The sequence below is a fragment of the Trichosurus vulpecula genome, chromosome 4 (assembly GCF_011100635.1).
Source record: "Trichosurus vulpecula isolate mTriVul1 chromosome 4, mTriVul1.pri, whole genome shotgun sequence".
In the NCBI taxonomy this organism is placed as follows: Eukaryota; Metazoa; Chordata; class Mammalia; order Diprotodontia; family Phalangeridae; genus Trichosurus; species Trichosurus vulpecula.
In genome coordinates this window covers 409,830,274-409,854,919 of record NC_050576.1, presented here as the reverse complement: position 1 = coordinate 409,854,919, position 24,646 = coordinate 409,830,274, and the positions used below count along the sequence as shown (strand labels likewise).

General features: G+C 35.3%; 1 protein-coding gene across 1 annotated transcript in view; it reads left to right on the top strand.

The window, feature by feature from the left end:
* The first annotated feature begins 770 nt into the window (after positions 1–770).
* CADM2 (cell adhesion molecule 2) overlaps positions 771–24,646 on the top strand; it is a 293,611-nt gene continuing 269,735 nt past the window's right edge. The window contains exons 1-2 of the mRNA XM_036755809.1: positions 771–801; positions 969–1,118. Coding sequence (XP_036611704.1) covers positions 771–801; positions 969–1,118 — 181 coding nt within the window. The remainder of the gene's footprint in view (positions 802–968; positions 1,119–24,646) is intronic.

The following is a 24,646-nucleotide window of genomic DNA, read 5'->3' as shown; positions in this document are numbered from 1 at the left end:
TTCTTACTCAGTTCATATTAGTGTTGGTATATGTCTAATTCATCTTGCTGAATTCTAATTTGCTTATTGGATAGCTTTACTAGTCAAATTATGATTTATTTTGTAAAAATGTTGCCTAAAATTATACAACTTAATTACTCTAAGTAGATGAAGGCAATATGATGATGTGGCCAGAGTACTGGCTTTGTAGTCAAAGAATGTGAGTTCAAATCCTGGTTCTAGTCACTTGGTACCTATGTAACCTAAAGTGACTAAGCCTCACTTTTCTCATCTGTTAAATGGAAGGGTTAGACAATATAACCTCAGAGCTCCTTCTGGTTCAAACTATATGATCCTAGAAAACATGATCAGACATGTTACATTCCTTATTGTTATGGAACCTATTCTGACATCTGTCCAAATAAATTATTCACATTACATTTTGAATTTGTAAATGCAGAAGCTCTGTGAATAGCAATACTATATTTTTTTAAAAAAATGCCAGAAATGGAATCTAAATTTTGATAGTCATATTTTATAGATTTTACCTTTAGTTGAGTATTACCTTTATGTTTGAGCATTGAGGGAAGTGTTTTTCCCTTGCCCATTGCATTAATGCAGTTTTAAAGAATGCAATTCACCTAAAGCTATTCACCTTCTCTGTCTCTGAAGAAGATAAAGTATAATGCTACATAGTCAATATCGGGTCAATAAAAATTAATGATTATGATGTCTCTACATGACATATGTCATAGTTTTGTGTACAACTACACAATATCTTTGTAGTAATAATGGGGAGACTTTCTAAAAACTTAAGTGCTAGTATTTTAAAATAGCAATATTATTAAATATTTTTTTGCACTATTTTCTTCCTTTTGTAGCTTTATATTACTTTAGTAAGAATATTTAAGTTTACTGCCTATTATACTGCTTGCTGGAAATAAATTAGTTCTCTAACTTTCACATTTTCTTTCAACCCCCCGCTTTAGGAAGCCAAGGGCAGTTTCCACTGACGCAGAATGTTACAGTTGTTGAAGGTGGAACAGCAAATTTGACCTGTAGGGTTGATCAAAATGATAACACCTCCCTCCAGTGGTCAAATCCAGCTCAGCAGACTCTGTACTTCGATGACAAGAAAGGTGAATATATTTTCTTATAAATATTTTAATCATAATAAATTTATTTTCCAGAGAAGGCACAAATTATTTCTTTTGATTACCAAACTGCTGCTAAGTGTATTTAAACATGTTAAATATTAAATACCTTAGTTTGCAAGTCATAAACTCTAAAGTTAACTTGATTTCAACTTTTTAATAAAATAAACACTGCTAATTCTATTTTTAGTATTTCCCTGATTTTCTTCACCAACATTTTCACTTATATGTTTTAGTTACTTTCTCATAAATTACTTAAATATGAACCAAAAATTCTAATTCCCAGGAAATATTTTACTATAATATGCAAAAGTCTTTCATTAAATTGAGATGACAATCAAAGGTATTATATGACTTGAGATGGCTAAATCATTTGATTCTCCTTATTTGGGTCTAGAAAGAAAAACTTCTGTTTGAGGGCTTTCCATGATGAAACTAATCAATTTCCACCTACCAAGAAGCTCTTAAATTAAGTAGGATGTTGTATTTACTTAAAATTGAGCTGGACTTTATTAATTGCCATGGTTTTCCTAATTAGATGATACATAGATTTAACTTTAGACTATTCAGAGAAACAGATAAAATCATTGTCTTTCCCTTTCTCTGACACAAATTTGGAAAAGGAAAAAGCATTTCTAAATCTCTGACTGTGATTTTGACTGGGAGGAACTACAAGATTTCACAAAATACCATGAATTTTCATAGTTAATACTCATCCCAAATGTTAAAGATATTGCTTAAGGACATGGTCATTGACTGTAGTAGCACTTTTCCTTTTAAATTATATTTAACAGTTGAGAAGAATGCTGCTGTTTTATAAAATCTGGCCCTAAAATCTTAGCTTCTTTTGAGTCTTTGCAGCTCATTTTTAAAAATAAGAATATAGGTATATTTTGTCTACACACAAAATCCCAGTGTTTTTTGAAATTATTATTCCTATTGAAACTACAATAATGTCCCCTAAATTAGCAGTTTCATAACTGTAGACATGATTTTCCTTTTAGGGATAACAGCTGAAATGGAATAGAATCATGCTATTTATAGCTTATTTAAGTCTAAAGGATGTTATGAAGGGTTTGATTAAAGATACATGATTAGGTTTTTTTTCTTTTTTTATATATCATCATTTCTGTCTAACAAGTATATTGGAAGTCACAGACATAGACTTTAAGTTGAAGAATACTTCAAAATGGTTTGTAAATGAATATAAATGAATATGCATATTTAGTTTAGCTAAAAGTATACTACATTAACTTTAATTTTAATCCAATGTGTGAGCTGAGTGAACTTTATTAATAAAGTGAGTATTTTAATGTCAAAATGTACAATTACTAGGCAAGGGCAATTTTTATCATATACTTGAAATTCTCAGGTATATAAAGTTACAGAGAAACACACCTTTTTTAAAAAAGGTAATACCATCCCCTTGAACTGTAATAAATTACTAAGGACTTGTTTGAAGTGGGATTTTTATATGATTCTACTTGAATTATTGATGCTTTATGATTTCTAAAATCTACATCAGTGAATTTTGTGTCTGAGGTAACTTAATGGAAGTAAAATCTTGTTGCTACTGCTGTTGTTCATCTTTTGTTTTTGAAGAAGGAAAAAAAAGATTCTTTTTCATATGTTTCTATTTCTAATGTTTTACAGATATTCTATGACTGAATTGGGTTTGTCATATCCTGGAGATATTTATGCACATTTCAAATTTAATTGGAAAGTGATATTAAAAAAAGATAAAAGGTTCCAAAATAATTTGATGGTGTTTGTGGAAGCTGGAACCCCTTCTCGTTTCATTTCCTTTCCCCCTTTTCTTTCCCTTTTGCCTTCCCCATATTTTTCCCTTGCCTTTCCCCTTCCCTTTCCCTTCTTCTTCTACTTCCCTGGCTTCTTTTAATGCCAGTACCAGGTTCTGACTAATTCTTACACTATTATTCTTCTGACCAAACTATAAAATGCATAATAAATATTTATTATATACTTAGATACATAAGAAATAGCTTATAAAGAGAAGACCTTTTAAAAAGTAAAAGTAAAGTGGGACTATGAGTATCTATAGTCTCACCTTGTGAGACTGTATTAAACACCACTGAAGCTTCCATGATGTAGCATACAGATCATTTGGCCTTGATTTGTTGCAATGGCTATAGATAGAGGGACTGTATGTATGACACAAACAAAAACTGGAATAAAAAGTGTTAGAAAAGGCATGTTGACAAATCCATGCACTAATAAACCAGTGGATTTGCTTTGTATAAGGCTAGTACTTTTTCCTAATTGATGGGGATCCCACAGTGTGCCTAAGAGTGTGGATCTGTATCCCCTCTAAATTATTTAGATTTCCATAGTAAATGAAAACATGCAGATTATATCTAGGGTCTTTTCTCGTCTCCCTCTATATTATTTCAAATGATTATCTCCTTAGTTCTCACATATTGAATTATCATTTCTATATTGTTTGATTTTTTTTAAATCCACTTATCCACTCCTAAATTCTCTGCTGAGCTACCTACTGGACATCTCAAACTCAACATGGTCAAAATTAAACTTATTAACTGCCCCCCCCCCAGCCCTCCCAACTTCCCAAGTTTCCTATTACTGTCATAGGCACCATCATCCTCCTAGCCGGCCATGTTACCAGCTGGTGTCATCCTCAGTTACTCACTGTTTCTCACCTTTTATATCCAATCTGTTACCGAGTCCTGTCGATTTTCCTTTGAGATATCTCTCACTCCCTCTCTGGTTCAGGCCCTTATTACCACATGCCTGGACTATTGCAACTGCTATTTGGTCTCAGTGCCACATTTCTCTCTCTACTCTAATCTATTCTCCTCTCAGCTGTCAAAATGATCTTAACAAAGTACAGTTCTGACCCTATCTCCTTCTCTACTCAATAAACACCAGTGGCTCAATATCAGCTTCAGGATCAAATATATAATGCTCTCTTTGACATTCTAAGACTTTTATAACTTGCACCCATCCCCACCTTTCTAGTCTTCTCCTTATACCATTCCCACCCCCAAGTATTTCTGCAATCCAATGACACTGACCTCTTTATTTTTCATTGAACAAGGTATTCCTTCTCCTGACTCCAGGCATTTTCTTTGGCTCTTCCCCATCTGAAGTACTTTTCTTTCTAAATTCTACCTCCTGGTTTCCTTGTCTTCCTTTGAGTCTCAGCTATAATGTCATCTTCTATAGGAAGCCTGCCCTAATTCCTCTTAATTCTAGTGCCTTCCCGCTGCTGATTATTTACAATTCATCATGTATATAGCTTGTTTGTATATAGTTGTTTTCATGTTGTCTCTTACCTTAGATTGCAAGCTACTTGAGAGCAGGGGCTATCTTTTTCATTTTCTTATATTCCCAGGGGTTAGCACAGTACCTGGCAAGCAGTAGGCACTTAATAAATATATTTTGATTGACTGACTTCAAATCCCTCTCCATCCTGCTTTTTCTCCTTCATCAAATTCTTTCTGCAAACTACCTAGGTTTATTGTTCATTGTGCATCATGGGGAAGAAAAGGAATCTAAGCAGCAGAAAAGTTGAACAGACCATCAGCAGTTGTGAGATGGGGAGCAGCAGGTGACATACCATCATTACCTATTACCCAACTTTCACCTGTAGCGCCAAAAAGTTGTAGCATGCACAGCAGCCACACTCCAGTAAAATCATCTTGGCAGATGGGCTAAACCAGGTTTAAGGTAAAAAGACCTCAAACCCATTGGTGAGTTAGAGGTATGTCTACCCCTAAGCATGTGAAGACTTTTGCTGGTGGAGTGGGTAGATGAAAACAATTTGTTCCAACATCCATGAAGGCAGCTAAAGCAGGCACTATGGAGTGCTTAGAGCTCAGTCAGACATCAAAGATGCAAAGGTCATCCACTGAATTCTGGGCCATCACTCTTCTTCTTGACTTTTGTCCTGCCACTGGACTTTGATGACTCTGGAAGAGAGTGTGAGGCTGACAACTTTGTGCAACTCTGCTTCACTTCAATCCAATTCATGCACAAATCAAATCATCACCCATCATCCATTATTTGTTCCAACATGGTGATGTCAATTGTCCTCTTTGAAAAGGAATGACATATAACAACAATGAAAACAACAATAACCCATAATGTCCTAGATAATAAATGGTAGAAACTGGGAGCCACCACATGTGTCTTTTTACTACAGCTAAATCTCAGACAGTGCAAATAATGAATCTTCTGAAATTGTCACAGATATTTGAATTTGCACTATTTAAAGCTATTATTCTGTAAAATTTGATAATTGGTTCCAACCCAATGGAGACATACAGTGTGAGAATTCACTCATATCAGAGGACTCATTATTTATGCTAATCAGGACTTCACTATACAATGCAGTAGACTCTTCACTTAAAACGCTATAGCTTTATATTCCAATGGCACAAAGCAATAGTACATAGAGGGGGAAAAAGGAATCGCTGAGATTGTTCACTGTTACACTGCTCCCAGAAGCCAAGAGAGTACTTTTGACACCTTTATAGCCAACCTGCAATTGTAACTCATAAAGGGTTATAATAACACTATATAGTTCAAGAGTCCAGGAAGACCTCTTGCACAAGAAGCAGTCTTGGGGAGAATCATATTAATTGAGTTGAATCCTAGTTATTGGAAAAAGTGGAAGAAATTGTAAAATTTCTAAGAATTTTAGGAATTGCATTCTGATATGTACCTAATGATATACCTTCTTGAGGGAAATTAATTATAATATATGATAATGATCCTTAAGAGGATAAAAGCAAAATTGATGTATAGGAATATAAGGCTTTGCCATGTTTTCCGGTAGACACATTGTCCCTCTCTCCTCCTCTGAAGGTTTTGCCCCATAGGCCCTAATCATCCTATCTTTCAGACTTTAGCTTTTCTTTGTCCTTAACTACATACATGCTCTCTATATTGTTTTTCATTCTGGTAATGATGTTCTAGTAAGCTTTCAATATTATCTGACAACCCAGGTTAATTAAAGTTTTTGCTGCGCATGTTTTATCCAAGATGATATCCAAGCAGTAGTCACTTAACAGGGACCAGGAAGGTCAACAGAGATGACTGAAGGGATGCTGTCCAGAGGACTGATTCATGAAGTAGTATAGCAAAAAACAAGGGTCCAGGAATCTGTCTCCAACTGGCCAGGAGATAAAGGAAGAATATAGAGAATTAGAAAGTGAGGAATATGTCTATGTCTGGATGGATAGGAGGTCAGAGAACTAACTGGAGAGAAGAGTAAAAAGAGGGCTGGGATCTTTTTTTTTTTTTTCCTGCCAGTGAGCAGGAAGTCAGGAAAATTTCTGGTGAATAATGTTAGGCTAAGCATAAAGAAAAAAAGACAAGAAACCAGGGAATGCTCAGAGAACAGAGAAAAGTTTAGCTATCTGTCCTTGTATAGACAAGAGTCCAGAGACTTCTATGAGTGATGGACAGAAAAGCAATAACATTCCACACGGGCTTAGGATCTTTAGAGGAAGTAAATAGGAAACCATTTTGCTGTTTAGAGAATAGTCAAATTTCTGGGAATCTATTCCAAAATACACAGACTAGGAGTCTATGTCTAGTGTAGAAGAGTCAGGGATTTGTACCTCACTGTAGAGGAAACAAAGAAGGTCATCCAAATGCCAGGATAGGAAAAAAAACGCATGAAGTCATTTATATAGTTTGAGCAACGTTTTCTCCTCTTGAATGAGAATGGAGCATTACCTAAAAGATTTTTCCTTTATCCCCTCCCATGTCCTCCTTTCCTTTCCCCTTGCCTTTTTCTCTCTCATAACTATCTGAAAAGAACACCTGCTTATGTAGCAACACCTACCAGAGCAAAAAATAAAATAAATAAATAAATTCAAAATTCCTTGTTCCACCCCATCCAACCCTCCCACACTGCATGATCAGGTGATCTTAGAACAGATGTAGTTATTGTTGTGTTGACTCATTTACTGTCCACTTTTCTGTTTTCACCACAATCTTTCTTGTTTGTTAGATTCAGTAGCTAAGCACCTTGGGAGATGGAGTGTTCAGAGACAAGGAAGCTAGAAAATAGGGAGTAGAGGTCATTGAAACATCAGATGAATGCAGTTTGGTATTTGGCAATAGAAATAGAAAAAATCTATTAAATCATTTAGTTTGTTTCTAGGCAGGTGCATGGAAAACAAGTGAAATGGTATTGTCTGATTACTTAATGATTGGAAAAGGACACTTCAAGTCCTACCTATTGTTGGGGGGGTGGGACTTCAGATGCTATTAGCAAGATCCTTTTCATGCACATCCACTTCTTTTACAGATATTTCATGACTTTTATGAAACTGACATCTTTCAGCATTTTCCACAGCATGTCCTGGCAGATTGTCCCCAATATATTGCAATCTCATTAGTTCATAGATTTGGAGCAGGGACAAGTCTTTATTTGAAAATGGAAATATAACATGAATAGGTATATCAGAATAATCAGTGATTTTTGTCATGTGGAAGTGGAAAAAGAGACAAGTCCTTCTTCTCTAACCAATATAGATCACATTTATCTACAATTTCATAGCTAAATCCTAGGGATTTCCCTGAGACACATAGATATTAAGTCACTTGCCCAGTATCAGATTGCTAGTAAGTCTTAGAGACATGATTTGAAACCAGAATTTTTTTATTGCCAAGCCCTGAACTCTAGTCATCATGCCATGATGATTTTATTTTATTAAGTGTACATAATTATATCATTTCCCAGTAAGACTGGAAATGATTTCTATTCATGAGATGTATATTCTAGTTAAACTGACTTCATACATAACATTCCATTTCCTTTTGCCTTTGCACAGTCTGTTTTCTATGTCTGCAATATAGTTCCTCCTCATTTGAGCCTCTTACAAGTGCTAGCTTCCTTCAAATCTCTGGTTCAGTGCTACCACTTACATAAGACCTTTTCCAAACCTTTCTGGTCCCACTGCCTCACTCTAAAAAAAATTGCCCTATATTTATTTTGAATATACTTTTTATTTTCCTATGCATATATAAGTTGTTTCTCAAATAGAATGTAATCTTATTCAGGGCAAAGGTTGTTTTGTTTTTGTCTTTGTATCTCCAGTGCATCTTGGTTTCCATCATGCCTCTGTCACTCATTGTCTGTATTACCTTGGATACATAATTTTTCTTATTTGGGCTTTGTTTTCTTCCATTATAAAATGAGAGGCAGGGATTCAATGGTCCACTAAAGTTTCCTCCAGTTCTAAATCTATGATTCTAAGTTCTCAATTTTAGCAGCTTCTCATAGGAAGTTACATACAGAAAATATACATGAACAGAAAAGGAAGAGCAATAAAACTTAAGTTTCATGAGATAGTAAAGAAATATAAAATGCAGACAACTGGCAAAAAAATGGGGAATTGAAGTGGAGGATGAAATGCCTTGAGGAAGATAGGACAAAGCCAAAACAAAAAAAAATTTACCTTTAAAAAGTTCCTTTGAATTGTTCTTTTGGGGATCATTTGGAGCTATTGCTTATGCGGAAAAAGCAAGAGAATTTCAAAGCTCTTCATCTCTCAGAAAACATGAAAAAAACTATTAGAAAAGGAAAGGAGAGGAAGGGGACCTTTTATATTCTTTCCAAAACAGAAAACTGGAAAGAAGCAAAAAAAAGATGAAATTAAAAATTATACATACCAAAACAAGAAGCAGCAGAAATGAGGAAAACCATCACTACTCTTTAATGTGTGTGTATTTCAGACAATAGAAGAAATATCTTTTTAATTTTATTTTTAATTTATGGAATAAAACAAGCATTTCCATAACATAGTACAATGAAAAAGATGATTTGTACATGAAGCTGCAAATCTACTATGCACAATTTGGTATTCATTTTAAATATACAACAAAATTATCATGTAAATTTCTTTTTCCCCCTCCCCAGAGATGGCCATTATTAGACATAAATAGGCATATATATGTATATATATATGTATGCATGTATGTACATATATAATATGTACAATTATTCTATGCATGCTTAATAGATATCATTTTCACCCCTTATTTTCCTTGGGTAGGAAAATATAAAATTGTTATTTTTCCTAGAATTTGTTTTATATTTCACTCTAATCTCGAAAACATTTGTTTCTCCTTTACGTACACAAGTTAGAGAGCTTCTCCAAAATCTCTATCTCTAGCTATGTCTACCTATCACTTAGAAATTTTCTTTAAGAAAGACCTTAATATATTGTGGTGGTGACAGAGAAAAGGATAATTGTGTAGTATATTTCAGAGCCCAGGCAGTCAGGAAGAAGGGACTTGAGAGCTGAACATGGAAACAAAAAGTTGCCAGGAGATAAGGCATGAGAACCTACCAGATCTGGACTAATCATATGCTGTGATATAGCAGTAGGTTTTTGTAGCTATAAATTTGTAAAGTGAGAACTTGCCCAAGGGATGAGGTGGATCTGGGGACTCCTTTTTTCTCCTGTCTGTGTTAACTAGGTAGGCAAATTTGTTCATTATGTATTGATTTCAATTTAGATCTCATTTACCTAGAATAAATCACTTTTGGCCAGCAGAATTGCTAAGGTGTGTGTGTGTGTGTGTGTGTGTGTGTGTGTGTGTGTGTGTGTGTGTGTGTTTTATTTAATGCTGGCAAAAAGAGTAGGAAAGTCTTCTCTATAGTAGAAGAATAAAAGTTTTTATCACTGGAAGGTGATGTATGAGCTTAGAGCTATTAAGACAAAGCAAGACAGTAAGCTTGGAACATGAATTTGGGAATCAGCTACTCTTAAAGGCCCTAGAAATAATTAAGGGTCACATGAAGGGAGGGGAACATTTCCTTTCCCTCTTTCCACTAATGTCACTGGTTGGCTTTTGCTGTCAATCACCCTCAGACCAGGTAGCCATGATTTTTATTGATTGTTATACCAATGTGGACTAACTTCAGATCTGACTGACTGATTGAATAATCATTCAGTGACAGTGTTGCATTCCAGGGGGATGTCACATTTAGCATCATGCCTGGCACATAGTAGGCAATTAATAAATACTTATTGATAATTGCTTGATTGATCGGTGGTGGATGATTTGTCCTTCATTTTTCATTCTTTGATACTGACTGATACTGATACTGATTCTGACTTAGCTCAAGAGCACCACCAAGTCTGGAGAGGCAAAATATCTGTAGCTGAATGAAAATGTTAGAAAACTGTGAGGTAGCTAGGGGGTATGGTGAATAGAGAACTGGACTTACAGAGAACTGGACTTGAGATGTGTAATACCAGAGTCAAAATCCATCCTGAGACACTTATTAGCTGTGTGAGCCTTGGCAAGTCATTTAATTTCTTTGTCAGTCTACTTATCTGTTAGAAAATTCCAGCTGTTAGTGTTATTAGTGTTATTATTATTAATTAAAAATAGAGGACACTACTGAATCCTTAGTCTAATGCTTAGTGTCTCCTTTGCCACTTTATGAGTAATGGGGTAAGGAAAGTAGATGTCGGGGGTGTAGAGAGGTATACTTCTCAAATTGGTGCCTGAACTTTCTTAAAAAAAAAGGTACTGTTATAGTTTAAGTCATTAGTCACTCCTATTCTAAAATCATTTCAATTCCAAAGATAAACACTTCCTCTGAACCTAGTCAAGTTTTCTGATATTACTAGATATGGAAAAAGAAACAAAACAAGATTTGGTAACTGATTGGCTATGTGGGGTTGGTAAGAGTGAGAAGTTGGGGCGGCTAGGTGGCACGGTAAATAGAGCACCAGCCTTGTAGTCAGGAAGACCTGAGTTCAAATCCAGCCTCAGACACTTGACACTTACTAACTGTATGACCTCGAGCAAGTCACTTAACCCCAATTCCCTTGACTTCCCCCCTCCACAAAAACAAAAAGAGTGAGAAGTTAAGGATGACAACTTTATCATGTACCTACATGACTGGATGATGATGCCTGTGGAAGAAAGTGGTAAATTCAGGAGAGGGATGGGTTTAGGGGAAAAGATAATGAGTTTTGTTTTGGATGTGTCTGAGTTTAAGATGCTTATGGTTTATTCAATTCTAACCAACCAAAACTGCAAAGCTTTCTTTCAGGGAGACATATATAATGACAATGCTGAGCTGGAAAAATTTTTCTTTTGTTTTCTAAATTAACATACGCATGTGTATACATATGCCCATGTATTTATGCACACACATTCATATAACTATATTTATATTTTAACATGTATTTTCCTGGGTGACAAAGAAAAGATGTCATAGTAAATTATTAATAGTTAAGAATAAATCTAGGGGTGTGTGAATGAAAATGGTTTAAGCTAAGTAGATTTTAAATGTAATCCAAATATTTTCTCTTTGATTTACTTTAATTTTTATATTATTTTTATCTTTTTAGTTTGAAGCTAGTCTCATATAAATACCTGCTAGAGATCAGCAAAATCCTCAATTGTAATTTCTGTAATTCAACATGGTATAGTAAATTGGCACATTCGTGTCACCACTGAGTCAAGGGTTTTAGGTTCTAGTCCAAACACTGCCACTAACTCATTCAATGATGTTAACCAAGCTACTTGGTTGGCTTAAGGTCCTCTACCTGTAAAAAATGAGTAGGTGGGACTAGATGATCTCTAAGGTCACTTCCAACTTTATAACTGTATGATACTATGGGCTTTCTTTTTGTGCTATTTAGAGTTCTACTACATCAAAGTCAAGTGGCTTGAAGTGTGATTGGTTATATGATAAATTAAAATATAAAAGCAATCAGGATTTGGAATTTTGTTAATCTAGGCTTAAATTCTTAGTTCTGTTGTCTTTGACCATGTCTATTATAAAATGTTTTATAATATAATGCATAATGCTGATAAATATAATAAAATTATATGTAATAATAATAAATATAATTCTCTAGAAATAAAAATTATAATACTATATTTTATACATATACTCCTTCATGCTTATACCAAATGTTGCCTTTGGGACACAAATGCCATTTTTAATGTCATATAGTTAGGGGAATTTTTTATTGTCCCATAGAATCATAGAACTTCAGTTAAGAGGAACTTTGATAGCTAATTTATATATAATATAATATTTTCTTATGTAGCTTAGTTTGAAAATTCCTTAAAGGTCATCCCCAAAGAAATCCAAAAGAAAGGCCAACATTTTTAAATTAAGCCCCCAAATTGTTGCATGTTTCCATTATCAGTTTGAGGCATTAAAACAATGAAAACCTAGGACATTTTATATATACACTAACAACATACACATGCACACACACACACACACACGTGTGCGTGTGTGTGTGTGTGTGTGTATGTGTGTGTGTGTGTAGGATAGACTAGTATTTTTTATTTTATCCCTGATTTTTAAACATTCCAAAGAAATTACTTTCTGTCCATATGGTACCTCATCCAGTTGCTTCATAAAAGCCATGGATTTCTTCTCAGTATTAAAAAGTCTCATTTTTCACATGGATAGAATATAGATTTTTCTAATTATTAGCATTATTACTAAATTATTTATTTTGATTTAACATTAGAGGCTAGAAAGATCTTTACAGCTAAAATTTTAACTCAAAGCCTGTTGGAAAGGTGATCAAAAAATCTCTTTGCTATATAAGTACATTAATAGGAATGCTTACCGAGTGCTGAATTTCAAGACATGAGTTCTCTGCCTTTTACTATTTGTGTGACTTTGATGAAGTCATTTAACTTTCTAAGTTCAGTTTTCTGAGTCTTAGTGTCCTCATCTTTAAAATGAAAAGCTTTGATTAGATATCCTCCAAGGGACCTTCAAACTCTAACTCTATGATCCTATAACCTGGGTTCAAGTAGTGTCTTTGCCACTTATTATGTTGGGCTAATCTCTTGTCTTTTGTGGGGTTTGGTTTATCTGGGATTCAGTTGCCTCATATTTGAGTTGAGGAGATGCCTTTATGGTCTCTTCTGGCTATAAATACGTGTATTTCTTATATTGTGTAAGAGGCTAACATTTTAACTTTTAAAGAGATCAAATCTTTGAGTTTGAATAGTTAAATAAAAATGACTAGGTTTTTGAAAACTAATCACCTTTTCTTTCTAATCATTGTTTTATTAAAATTAACATCTAATGAATGTTCCCTTTCCTCTATTTCATCTTCAAATTCTATTTTTCAGGCTCAGTGCCCTTGGGTTCTTTTCTACTCTTTACTCTGAGTCCCTAATAGACTTTCTCTCAAGAAAGGATTTGCTATAACACCTTGGTATGAATGCAAGTCAGTCTATTACAACCTACAAGGTTTTTCCTTTTTAAAAATTTTCCTTTAATTGTGGAAGTAAACTTCTGCTATAATAACTAGCTTGGTACAAATTTTTGGTAGATCCAAACTCAAAGCCTTTCCAATGTGGTGAGGCTTCCCCTTTAAGAAGCTTAAGTTTTGCTTGCAGAACCTGTGGAATCCAGGTTCACATCAGTGAGATGATGGGGCATCAAAGTAGCAGGCTTGTGGAGGTACCAGTAAATTTTGGTGAAATTTTATTAAATCTCATTTGAAAACAAAGGCCACAAAATCATGAGAACAAAGCTTTACAAACATTCTAAAACTGTATGATACATAGACTTCTACTCTTCTATTCCTCCTCCTTTCCACCTTCCTTCAAATTCCTTAGGTTTATGGTTCTAGGATATGCATGACAAAGCAATTCAGTCCAGTCTAGTAAGCACAAATGAAAGAATAAGCTACAAGGCATGACACCTGGTACTCACAATACAAGACAAAACAAAGAATAGTCCTTGCTCTCAGAAGTTACATTCTATTGGAGGAGAGGGGAGAGGATATGAATCAACCAATCAAACAATAAACGTTTACTAAATGCTTGCTATGAACCAGGTACTGTGTGAAGTTCAGGAGATAACCAGAGGCAAAAGACAGTCCCGGTCCTCAAGGACCTTACATAATTAATATGTAAAAAAGAACAGGTAAAAATAAAAAAAAGAATACCAATTGTTTGAGGAGGCAGTCTACTAGTAACTAGAGAGATTAGGAAAGGCTTCCCATAGGAGGCAGCTCATGGGCTGACCATTAAAGGAAGCTAGAATTCTAAGAGGCAAGGTAAAGTTATGGAAATTATCAGTGACCATTTAAATGGATAACCAGAATATACGTGAGATATGTTATGGAGGCATAGACAGCATTACTTGGTGATTAGACATGGCAAACAGAAGGAAAAGGCAAGTAAGACACTGAGGTTGAGAATCTAGGTAACTGAGAAGATGGTAATTTCCTCACAAGAAAAAGGAAATTTTAGATGAGGGATGATTTTAGGGATAGAGATAAAAAGTTCTGTTTCGGAAATGCTGAATTTAAGGTTTTTGTATAGGATATCCAGTTGGAGGTGTCCAGTTGACAGTTGACAGTGGTGGACTGGAGTTCAGGAGACAAATGAGTGCTAACAGGAGGATTTAGAAGTTATCTACAATGAGAGTTGATGAGTTCACCAAGATAGAGGTTATAGAAAGATGAATGAAGATGGTACAAGATAAGAACTTAGGGGAGAATGTGATTGATGATTCAATAGAGGAGACAAAGTAAGTAAAAGTTATCACTTAGATAGAAGGAGATCCTGGAGAGATCAGTGTGACAAAAAACCATTAAAGGGTAGTTAATAGTGTCTATTGTTTCAGTTAGGTTAAGAAGGACAAATTGAGAAAAGATCATTAAGTGACTAACAGTTCAGTTGAGTGGTGAGATAATAAACCAGATTGGTTTACTAGCTACCTTCTTATAACTCTGTTATCAATTAGCATTTATGGCCCATTTCTGGTCTAGACACAGGGACTAATTCAGCATTAATTAGGGTAAATATAAGTTCAGAATCTCAGCATGATCAACTTAATTTCTGTCATTTCTCTGATTGGACCTCACTTTCAGAAAGTGGATTTGTTTTTTCTTGTTCATTGTGGCTAAGCCCTATCTTTTAACTGATGTTCTAATTATGTGGGTCCTTGTCTCATCACCTCCTACTTTTGTCTTTGCCCTGGTTCCCCACTCAGAACCTTAAATCCTCTGTGATGCAGACCCTGCTTTGCTATTCTACAGCTTCTTGAGGGTAAGAACCCTGTACCTTAGCCCCAGTGGCTCTGTCTGGGAACCTGCTACAAGAGCTGCTTGTCCTTGACCACTGTTTTTCTGGACCTTTGTCTTTTGCCTGCTGACAGACACTCCTGACACCAAGAGATGCTCACTTCCTGGAATAGCTTCCTATAACTTATCCCTGGACTACCTTAAGGTCTGTAAATCCATTATTGGCTGCCACTTAGAAAGGTCCTCAGGATACCCAGAACTATGAGAGCCACCAAAGTGGTAGTTTTCCGCTTTTTTTTCCCCCACAATTGAGGCAGATTCCACAGAGGATGTAGAACAGCACTGTTCACATGCTCTAGAGCTTATCCCTTTAACAGCACATTAGGACTTATTTCTTTAATCATATTTTTCATCCTGATTTCAATACACCTACCTTGTTTTCCCTGAGTTGCGAAGTTTATAACCCAATTAGTGAACATAGCTTGCATCAAGATATAGCTGACCTGACCTATGTATGAATTTCCTACCTACAACATCTTTCCTCCTGTTTCTCAAAATCAGTCCTATACCACCTAATATACCTCAATTTGTAACTAGTCTTGAGTGGAGACTGGGGAAAGAGTAATGTGTCATCATTTCGGACCTGGACTGATTACCTGCCCCCCTCTAGGGAAATCTGTTTAGACTCTAGGTCCTGGTAATTTCTGGTCCATCCCATCTTGTCACTAATCAAGCTCTGATTCCTACATGATATTCCAGTGTATAATGTATAAACCAAGAAAATGTATTCAAAGTGAAATTAACTACTCATTAGCTTCTGTAATGTATGATTTATAGACTAGCTGACAGTAAATCGCTTAGAAAAATAATAGCTGAATTCTTTTTTCCTAAACTTAGAATAATTTTAAAACATTTAATTAAGAATATTGAATAACAGGCCTAAAAGGTTAGCTTGTCTAACTTTTCCTCTCAGTGTAGTATATCCCTTTAAAAATCCCTGACAAAGGGTTATCCAGCCTGTCCTTGAATACTGTTGGTGACGGGGATCTCATAACATGGTGGAGCACTGATTCCATTTTTAAACAGTTTAGATTAATAGAAATGTCTCTTTCATATTGAGTTGAAATCTGTGTAACTTCTGTGTAACTTCCACTTTTGCATGCGTGTGAATATGTACGTGTATGCACGCATAAGGGACTGTGCACAGCAAGTCTTCCCAAAACCAAACCAAATGGAACTGGGGATTTTCCATGTGTCACTAGGGGGTGGAGAAATGGTTTATTTAGATTCAGAGTTGAATGTGAGCTACAGATATCATTACTTCATCCCTCTCATCCCATATACTCTCCCTCTGCCCACCACAAAGCAAATAGAAAAAATTATGCTATATAAAAAAAAACCTTGGGATAATACCTGATCTTCTTTTGTAATAGTTCTATTTTATTTGGGATACTACCAGTTTCTGAACCTGGTCAATGGTTGTAAAGGAGCATTGTGTGGTTATATATTTAACAAGTAATAACAATAGGAGGAAGGCATATGTTACCCAGAAAACTGGCCTGTTTGTAGATTCAAAGTTTTCATCACCACATATAAGTTAAAGTTACCTTTTTAAACAAGAAGTAGTGGTTGGAAAAAGTAGAACAACCTCTTATAATTAGATAAGAATAGATAACAGTGGTTGTTAACTTGCTATTGAGCTAGACCATTAAATTTTCTAACAATTGAGTAAGATTAATTTTGCCAGAGTGGAAGTTGATTAGAAAATCTTCAGTGCCCCAGAAGAAATTGTTCACTTGAAAAAGATGTTCTAAACTGAAAATGAATAGAAGAGTTTTGCTGTTGGTGTCAAGCCCCAGTTTCCCTTTAAGAAACCATTAAGAAAACATAGAAATCAGTTTGCTATAACTGCAGAGAACAGATATGACAATTATTTTTCCGCAAGAAACTATTTCCTGCTGACATTTGAATGTGATCACGTATACTTAGTGGGCTTCAACCAGATTGAAAGTGTGTATAAAAGGTTTGGGAGGAAGATAAATACTAAAATCATAAAAGATTCTTAGAACATTGTAGAGGGATTCATATTCAGGTATGGGTTGGATTAGCTGACCCCTAAGCTCCCTTCACCTCTAATATTCCATGATTCTTTAAAGTTAGTGTGTATGTACCAGGTAATTTGTTAAGTTCAGGGAATACAAAGAAAGGCACAAAAAAAGGTCTGAAATGAATGAAAAGAGAGAGAGTTTCTGGGTAATTAATAATCAATTTATTAATGATGCTAGCAAATAATCAATAGAGGTCAGTAGTCTCTCTTGTAATCAAACACCCTGCATGGAGGTTATTGAATGCTTTTGGAAAAGGGGATGTTCCTCAGGGTGAAAATCGACTCTGGTTAACAATTTTTTTGACATTACCGAGAATTTATTTAAGGGGTGTGAATCAGGTGGGTGTAGCTGGGCTTGAAAGCTTCTCCTAAGAAGAAATGCCTTGCAGACTTAGTGTCAAATCCTATTCTAGTAAACAGAAAAGAAAGGCTCCAAACAAAACTTTTCTGCATACCCAAAGATGGACTTTTGAAAAAAGGAGCTACATGTAGCAATGTACTGTAAAGTGTACTGTAAACAGTACACTTTAAATCTCATGTAGCTTTCTGGTAAAAATCAAGATTTTTAAAAGCTTACTGGTAAAAATGACTTACTTTGAGAGAAATAAAATCTTACTTCCTATGTCACAATGGCAGTGAACTGCTTCGAGAACTATCACACTATACTTGAGAGATGGCTTCTAGATACCAACTGAAGGAGAAATGATCACAGTAGCTTCCAAATGTAGGTTTCTTGCACATGATTGGTTAACAATTAATGAGGGGTTGGATATATTAATGAGGAGGTAGGCAAAAAGTCTTCATTCAGCTCCTCTTGCACAGGAAGTGGCTGATTAAGACTCAGCTACCTCCAGCTATTTGGACAAAGGAATCCATTTCCACCCAGACCACTTAAGTTGTTGAATAATGGGTCAGAATTCACCTAGATTAGATTCTCTTTACCCTTTAATCAGAAATAAACTCTCCCAGTTGGGTGGGGTCCAGCCCAGGATTGAAGGAGAATGTCTCATTATCAGCCCTGTTCTTCACAAGAACTTGGCTTTAGATGAGGAATTAAAAAAGAGAAAAAACCCTACTAATAACTGATCTAGTGATAATTGGTTATTGATAATCAAAAAGAGGATCTTTGGGTCCCATACAAAAAATTGGTTACTAATATAATAAGAAAATAACCATTTTTTTCAAGTCCCTGCTCTCAAGAAGGACTTTCATAGGCCAATGAAAGAGACAAAGTGCAAAGAACTATAAATAAATAAGGTATATCCAGGATAAATTAGAGGTAATCCCAGAAGTAAGGCACCAAGATCCAGAAGCACCATGAACTGCACGGCTTCTGGCAAAAGGGAGGACTTTAGGTGAGAGGAAGGAAGTCAGGGAAGCTAGGACTAAGAATAGAGGGGAGAGAGCATTCCAAACATGGAGGACAGCCAGTGAAAACACTGAGAGAAGGAATGTTCTCTATGAGGGACAGCAAGGAGGCCAGTGTCACTAGATTGCAGAGAACATGGAAAGGATTAAGGTATAAGAAGAATGGAAAAGAAGGAGAGGGGGCCAGGTTACAAAGAGCTTCAAAAGCCAAACAGAAAATTTTATAATTCATCCTGGAGGTAATAGGAAACCATTAGAGTTTTTGGATGGGGTGTGTGTGTGTGTGTGTGTGTGTGTGAGAGAGAGAGAGAGAGAGAGAGAGAGAGAGAGAGAGAGAGAGAGAGAGAGAGAGAGAGAGAGACAGAGACAGAGAGACAGAGAGAGATCTGTGAGATCTGTGCTCGGTGCTTTATGCAGATCTGTTTGATGGCTGAGTTTAGAGTAGATTGAAGAGTCTTAAAGAAGAGAAAGCAACCAGCAAGCTATTTGGTGAAAAAAGCTCTTTTTAAAACATCAAGAAATCAGGTATTAGATTTCATTTAGAATACTTTGTAGTAAAAGTATTTCTATAATAATTTTATTTAATATTACATGTTGATGGAACCATTATTTAATTAGTGTTTAGTCTCAGTACCTGTAGATTTCTGTCTATCCATGTTTTCTGTTTTTGTTTGGTTCTTGCCAGTGTATTCCCATAAATTCTCCATTTATCAAATATCAAAACAACGCTCTGATTTTTTTTGAGTATCACAGGGAAACATTATAAGATTCTGGATGTTTCATCTCTTGTCTCTGATTCTTGCTTCATGAGCAGTTCATTTCCTTGTCCTCAGTTGTGTAATTTTGTACTAATTTCCATTGGGAAGAGGTCAAATGAGCTAGCTAGCATTTGTATGTTACTTTAAGGTTTATAAAATATTTTTGATCTGTAAAAATTTTAATAAATAAATTGTTGAATGTTAGTGTAGAAGTTTAAAAGGCGAAGTCATATAGTAGAGTACTGGGCAGGAACACCTGGGCTCTAGTGCTAGTCCTTTCTCTAATTAGCTATATCACCTTGAGCAACTCATTTCATTTCTACAGGCCTAAATTACCTCTGTAAAATTACAGAATTGGGCTGCATAACCTACAAAGTCCTATCCATCTCAAGCACACATTCACTTTCTCGGATTTCATTACAGAAAGGAGATAATTCTGGATGCTACTTTATAACTGTTTTTTCTTTTCTTTCTTACAAAAGTAAGTCATTTCTAGAAAGTGTAGAGCTCAACTAAAGTTTAGTCCTGCCATCATAATTGATGTCATGAGGGCCAGAGGACAGTTTAGTCCAAGGTGGTATATCTATATTGCTTAATTATAAAAGCTTTCTTCCCAAGGTGTTTTTAAAAGATACAAACTATGCAAAATGTCCACCTAGAGATATCTGGTGTTGATCATTTGTCTATAGTACCTTTGAGTACTTGGTGGAACCAAAAATGAATGAGAAAATAATTCTTTGTCCTCCTAAATGAATATACATGGAATCACCTGTCATTTCTATGACTACTAGCACAACAGAGAAAAAGTCCTAAAAAATGATATGCTCTTTCTGATTAGAAGTTTGTCATCTGTGATGTGTGTTGGTGGAATATAATTGCTTCTATTTGTTAAAGAACTGCTGCAGTGCAATGTAATTATTTTGTTCCCTTTACAATCCTTAGTATTTTATACCCTGTAAGATTCCACAGATGTGTGCTGCAGTGATTGCTAGAGTAGTTTTATCTTTAAAAGTTGTCTCTATAATTTAACTTTAACTCTGTAATTTAATTTAAAAGATTCTGTAAAACTATTCACAAATTTAAAAAAAGTAAGTTATCTTGGAACTATCTCAATATCTTCAAAAAGTTTCAGTATGAACATGTGGCATACTTTCAGAAAATTTGATGTACAGTACATGAAATAGGGGCTTAAAGAAGATAATGGGCAGGGGGAGGTAGATTAAGATACTATTTTAATTGAGCCCCACATTCCAATTTATTTAAACAATGATTTGATTATTTAAAATTCAATTTATACATTATTTTTTAGTCAGAAACATTGAACTACTACTTTATTGAGGATTTGAAGGAATTAGTTACTAGGTACTAAGATTCCCAATTTATATTTTTGTTTTTCTGTTGGCATGGTATGCCATGTTTCTTTTACTTATCAGACAGTGGACAAATTATTTTCTTATCTCTGGAGGCCATTATTATGGCAAAATGATTGGCGATAGTGTCTATTATAATTTATAATTACAATTATTTAATTTTTTGATAACTAAGATAGCATCACCAAGGGAGTGATTCTGTAGTATGTTAGATTGGCTTGATTTTTATCAACAGAGTGTAAAAAAGCAAACAAATACTGTCTACAATTCCCACCCCCTCCTTCAAGCTACATACAGTGGTATGACTCATTTATTACATGTCTTCCATGCCAATTAGACATCATTTTAGTTTGAACATTATACATCGGCAATGAATTAATCATTGCACACGTTTAATTACTGGCAAACTAGACACTGTAGTTTTGGTTTCAAGCTGCCCACTGTACTACTTAATGAATAAATGCATTTAGAGATAATAATTACTTTCAACTCTCCCTCTGTTAAAATAATGACAAATCACATGTTCACATTTCAGTCACTAAAATCACAATAATGAAATGAATAGTTTTACTGATTGTAGGGTTTTTGATGGACTTTTTGGAGAAATTTTTTTCTTATTACACATTTTTTTCATGATGCAAATATTACAATTTATTTTAATGATTTTTTAAAAAGAAATGTGTGAAATAGTCACATTTCATTTCTCTTAGCAGCAAGAAGAAAAGTTTTCCCCTACGGTTAACAATGATAGTGGGAAATGAAGAAGGATGCGGGAGAAAGGGGCGAGGTTAAGAAGACTAAACACTTTTTGAATTGAACCATGGGGAATTTCTGGAAGATTTATAACTGTATTGGCTCATTGCTTCATCAGATGGCAGAAAGATATTCTCAGTGTGTGTTCTTTTATCCTAATGAAATAGACTATTAGCCCACCTCAAACTCCGTATTCAAAGTTTTATTTTTGTTAAATGAAGAAGTGTGTTTAAGCCATTTAAGGGGTTGAGCAATTCTTCTAAAGTCAGTAATCATTTTGAGTCATTTTTTTTCCATGAAAAAATGAACTTCTTTCACCGATGAGGTTGAGTTGGGAGAGCTGGTTCAGGTGTGAAAGAATTCACTTAGACCTCTTTTTATTTTATGAGAAAAAGCATCACAGGCCTCCTTAGCAAGGAAGCTAAGTGAGCCCCCCATATTTGGGGGAGTTATGCTGATATAGAGGTTTCAGAATGATGATGTAGTTTTGTAGGTTTTTATGGAGGCTAAAGTTTCAAGACAGGACAGAATAACATAGGATGAGGAAGACAAAGGGAATTCTTTATGGTTTAAGGATTTAAGGACAGAGCAGGGGGATAAAAGATAAAAATTAAAGGACAGGGGAAACACAGGATAAGAGACATAAAAACAATTCTTTTGGTACAGGTTCAAAATGAGGGGGAAAGGACTTTAGGGTGCCTTCAGGTTACAGAATAAACTAGGGGCTTCACAAAGTACTGGAAAAACAACCCTTAATATTATGTTTAACCCTTAGGCCACTGTTCGTATCCCCATCATTTCCCCACTCAACCACTAGGCAGGAGAAATCTGTCAGGAAAGGGGTGAAGGTCCTTGTCTTCTTTCATCACTTTTCTGCCTGGTCACATCCTGGTTTTATCTCCTATGTACCATCCTGCTTGCTCCATCTGCCTCAAGTAGTCTTTTCTACTTCATCATTCACCACCACAAATTAAATTCAAATTAAACTCAAAACTTGTGACAAACAACTTAAGCAATATAGAACTTCATGCGTATGTGATGGGACACTGCATCAAATGAACTTTGCCATGCACCATAGGAATTCATGTGTCCATAGTAATAGAATATGTGCTCAGTGTTAAAGACATTCGTTAGGAAACTGAAATTATTGGTAACTCAGTTAAATCTAGAGGAATCTGACCTCCATATTACTCTATATACTTTACTTATACCCTCAGGTGTTAATGCTGCTTATGCATACTTACACCTCGACTCTAAGCACCTGGTTAAAACTTCGATAATTAATTATAGTGTCTTAACAACTTGATAGCTAAGTGGCGAAGAGGATAGAAGTGTTGAGCCTGGAAGCAGAAAGACCTGAGTTCAAATCCAGCCTGCCATTTACTAAGTGAATGACCATGGGCAACTCACTCTATATGCCTCAGTTTCCTCAACTGTAAAATGGGGATAATAATATCACCTACCTCCTTTGGTTGTTGTGATGATCAAATCAGATAATATTTGTAAAGTGCTTAGCACAGTGCACACCACATAGGCAGTAGGAGTTTAATAAATTTATGCTTCTTTCTTTTTTTTCTTCCAAAGTTCCACAACTACTGGCACAGCCACACCTATGTCCGCTTCAGCCTCCATTCACCATTTTGTTCCCCCCACACACTGCTCGGCTGATTTAATTCTTCCATCTATTTTATCCTCATTAATCATTTTAAAGCTTCTTTAATTGTCCTTGATCCCACCTCTCTTTTAACCCAGCAGAAGATTATGGACCATCTGCCAGATGGTTCTTCAAATTTTCCTTAACTTCTCTTACATTTTCCCATATTTCTCCTCCCAAAATTTAATCTTTGACCTACTTTACTAGGCATTCCTTCAACATGGCCTGCACACTTTCTTATTCTGCTCAAGTCATTCTTTCTCTAAATGAATTCCTCCAAAGAAGGTAGAAGGAAGCATCCTGAAGGAAAAGAGGGATTCTGGAGGCAGCACATTTAGGAGGTGGTGGTACTGGGGGACCAGGGCAGAGGCGGTATGTGGAAAACAAAGAAAACACCAGCTTGGCTTTTCTGTACAAAGAACTTGGAAAGATAGGCTATATATAATTCTGGATTTATTAGTAAAAACTTGATCGCACAAATGCTATATCTCTTAAACTTAGTACTTATAAATATTAAAATAAATTTGATTTCAATAGGAAATTGTGATGACTAAATTTGAATGATAGCACATTTTATAGTATATGCAGTGATACTCTCAAATGCATAAAGAAACATGAATATGTGACTAACAAAGTACTGCTAGGTAGAAGGGCATGTATATGTATTCTATGCTTAGTGACTAGTGTGTATAGTGTCTAGTCTAGTGTCTCATACTTCAAGATAGCACAGTGAATAGAGCACTGGGCCTACCGTCAGGAAGATCTGAGTTCGAATATGGCCTCAGACATATACTAGTTGTGTGTGATCCTAGGCAAGTCACTTAACCTATATTTGCCTCAGTTTCCTCATCTGTAAAATGGAGATAATAACAGCACAACTACCTCCCAGGACTGTTGTAGGGATCAAATGAAATAATAATTCCAAAGCACTTAGCACAGTGTCTGGCACATAGTAAGCACTAAATAAATATTATGATTATGATTAATTAGTGGCTTTCATTAATTCCTTGAAAACACTGTGTCAGCTGAAATAATGTTATAGGGAAGAAACAATTCATTCCATTGGAATACTGTTTTAAGTGTTATAAGCCCAATGAACTTTCATAAAGCTCTTGAAGTCATATAATAGGTTTTGGTTATCATATAATATTCACCATGTTATTGAAAAATGACACAGCCTCTGGCCACCTCAAGTCATATATTTCTGGATTCACATATTATTAAAGGGTATTCAGTGTTACTGTTTTTAGGAACAATCTGAAATATTTTGGTAACTAGATGCAACTCCATAAATTTTTCAGGCAGTCAGCTTATTTATATAAAGAGAGGTTTATTTTATTTATAGGAGACTTAATTATATTCTACTTGTTTCTCTACCTTAGAAATTCCCTCCTCTCTATTGCCTAGGAGCCTGACCAGAGGGTACTACAGGGATGGTTTATATGGAGAACACATTGAGAATGTTTC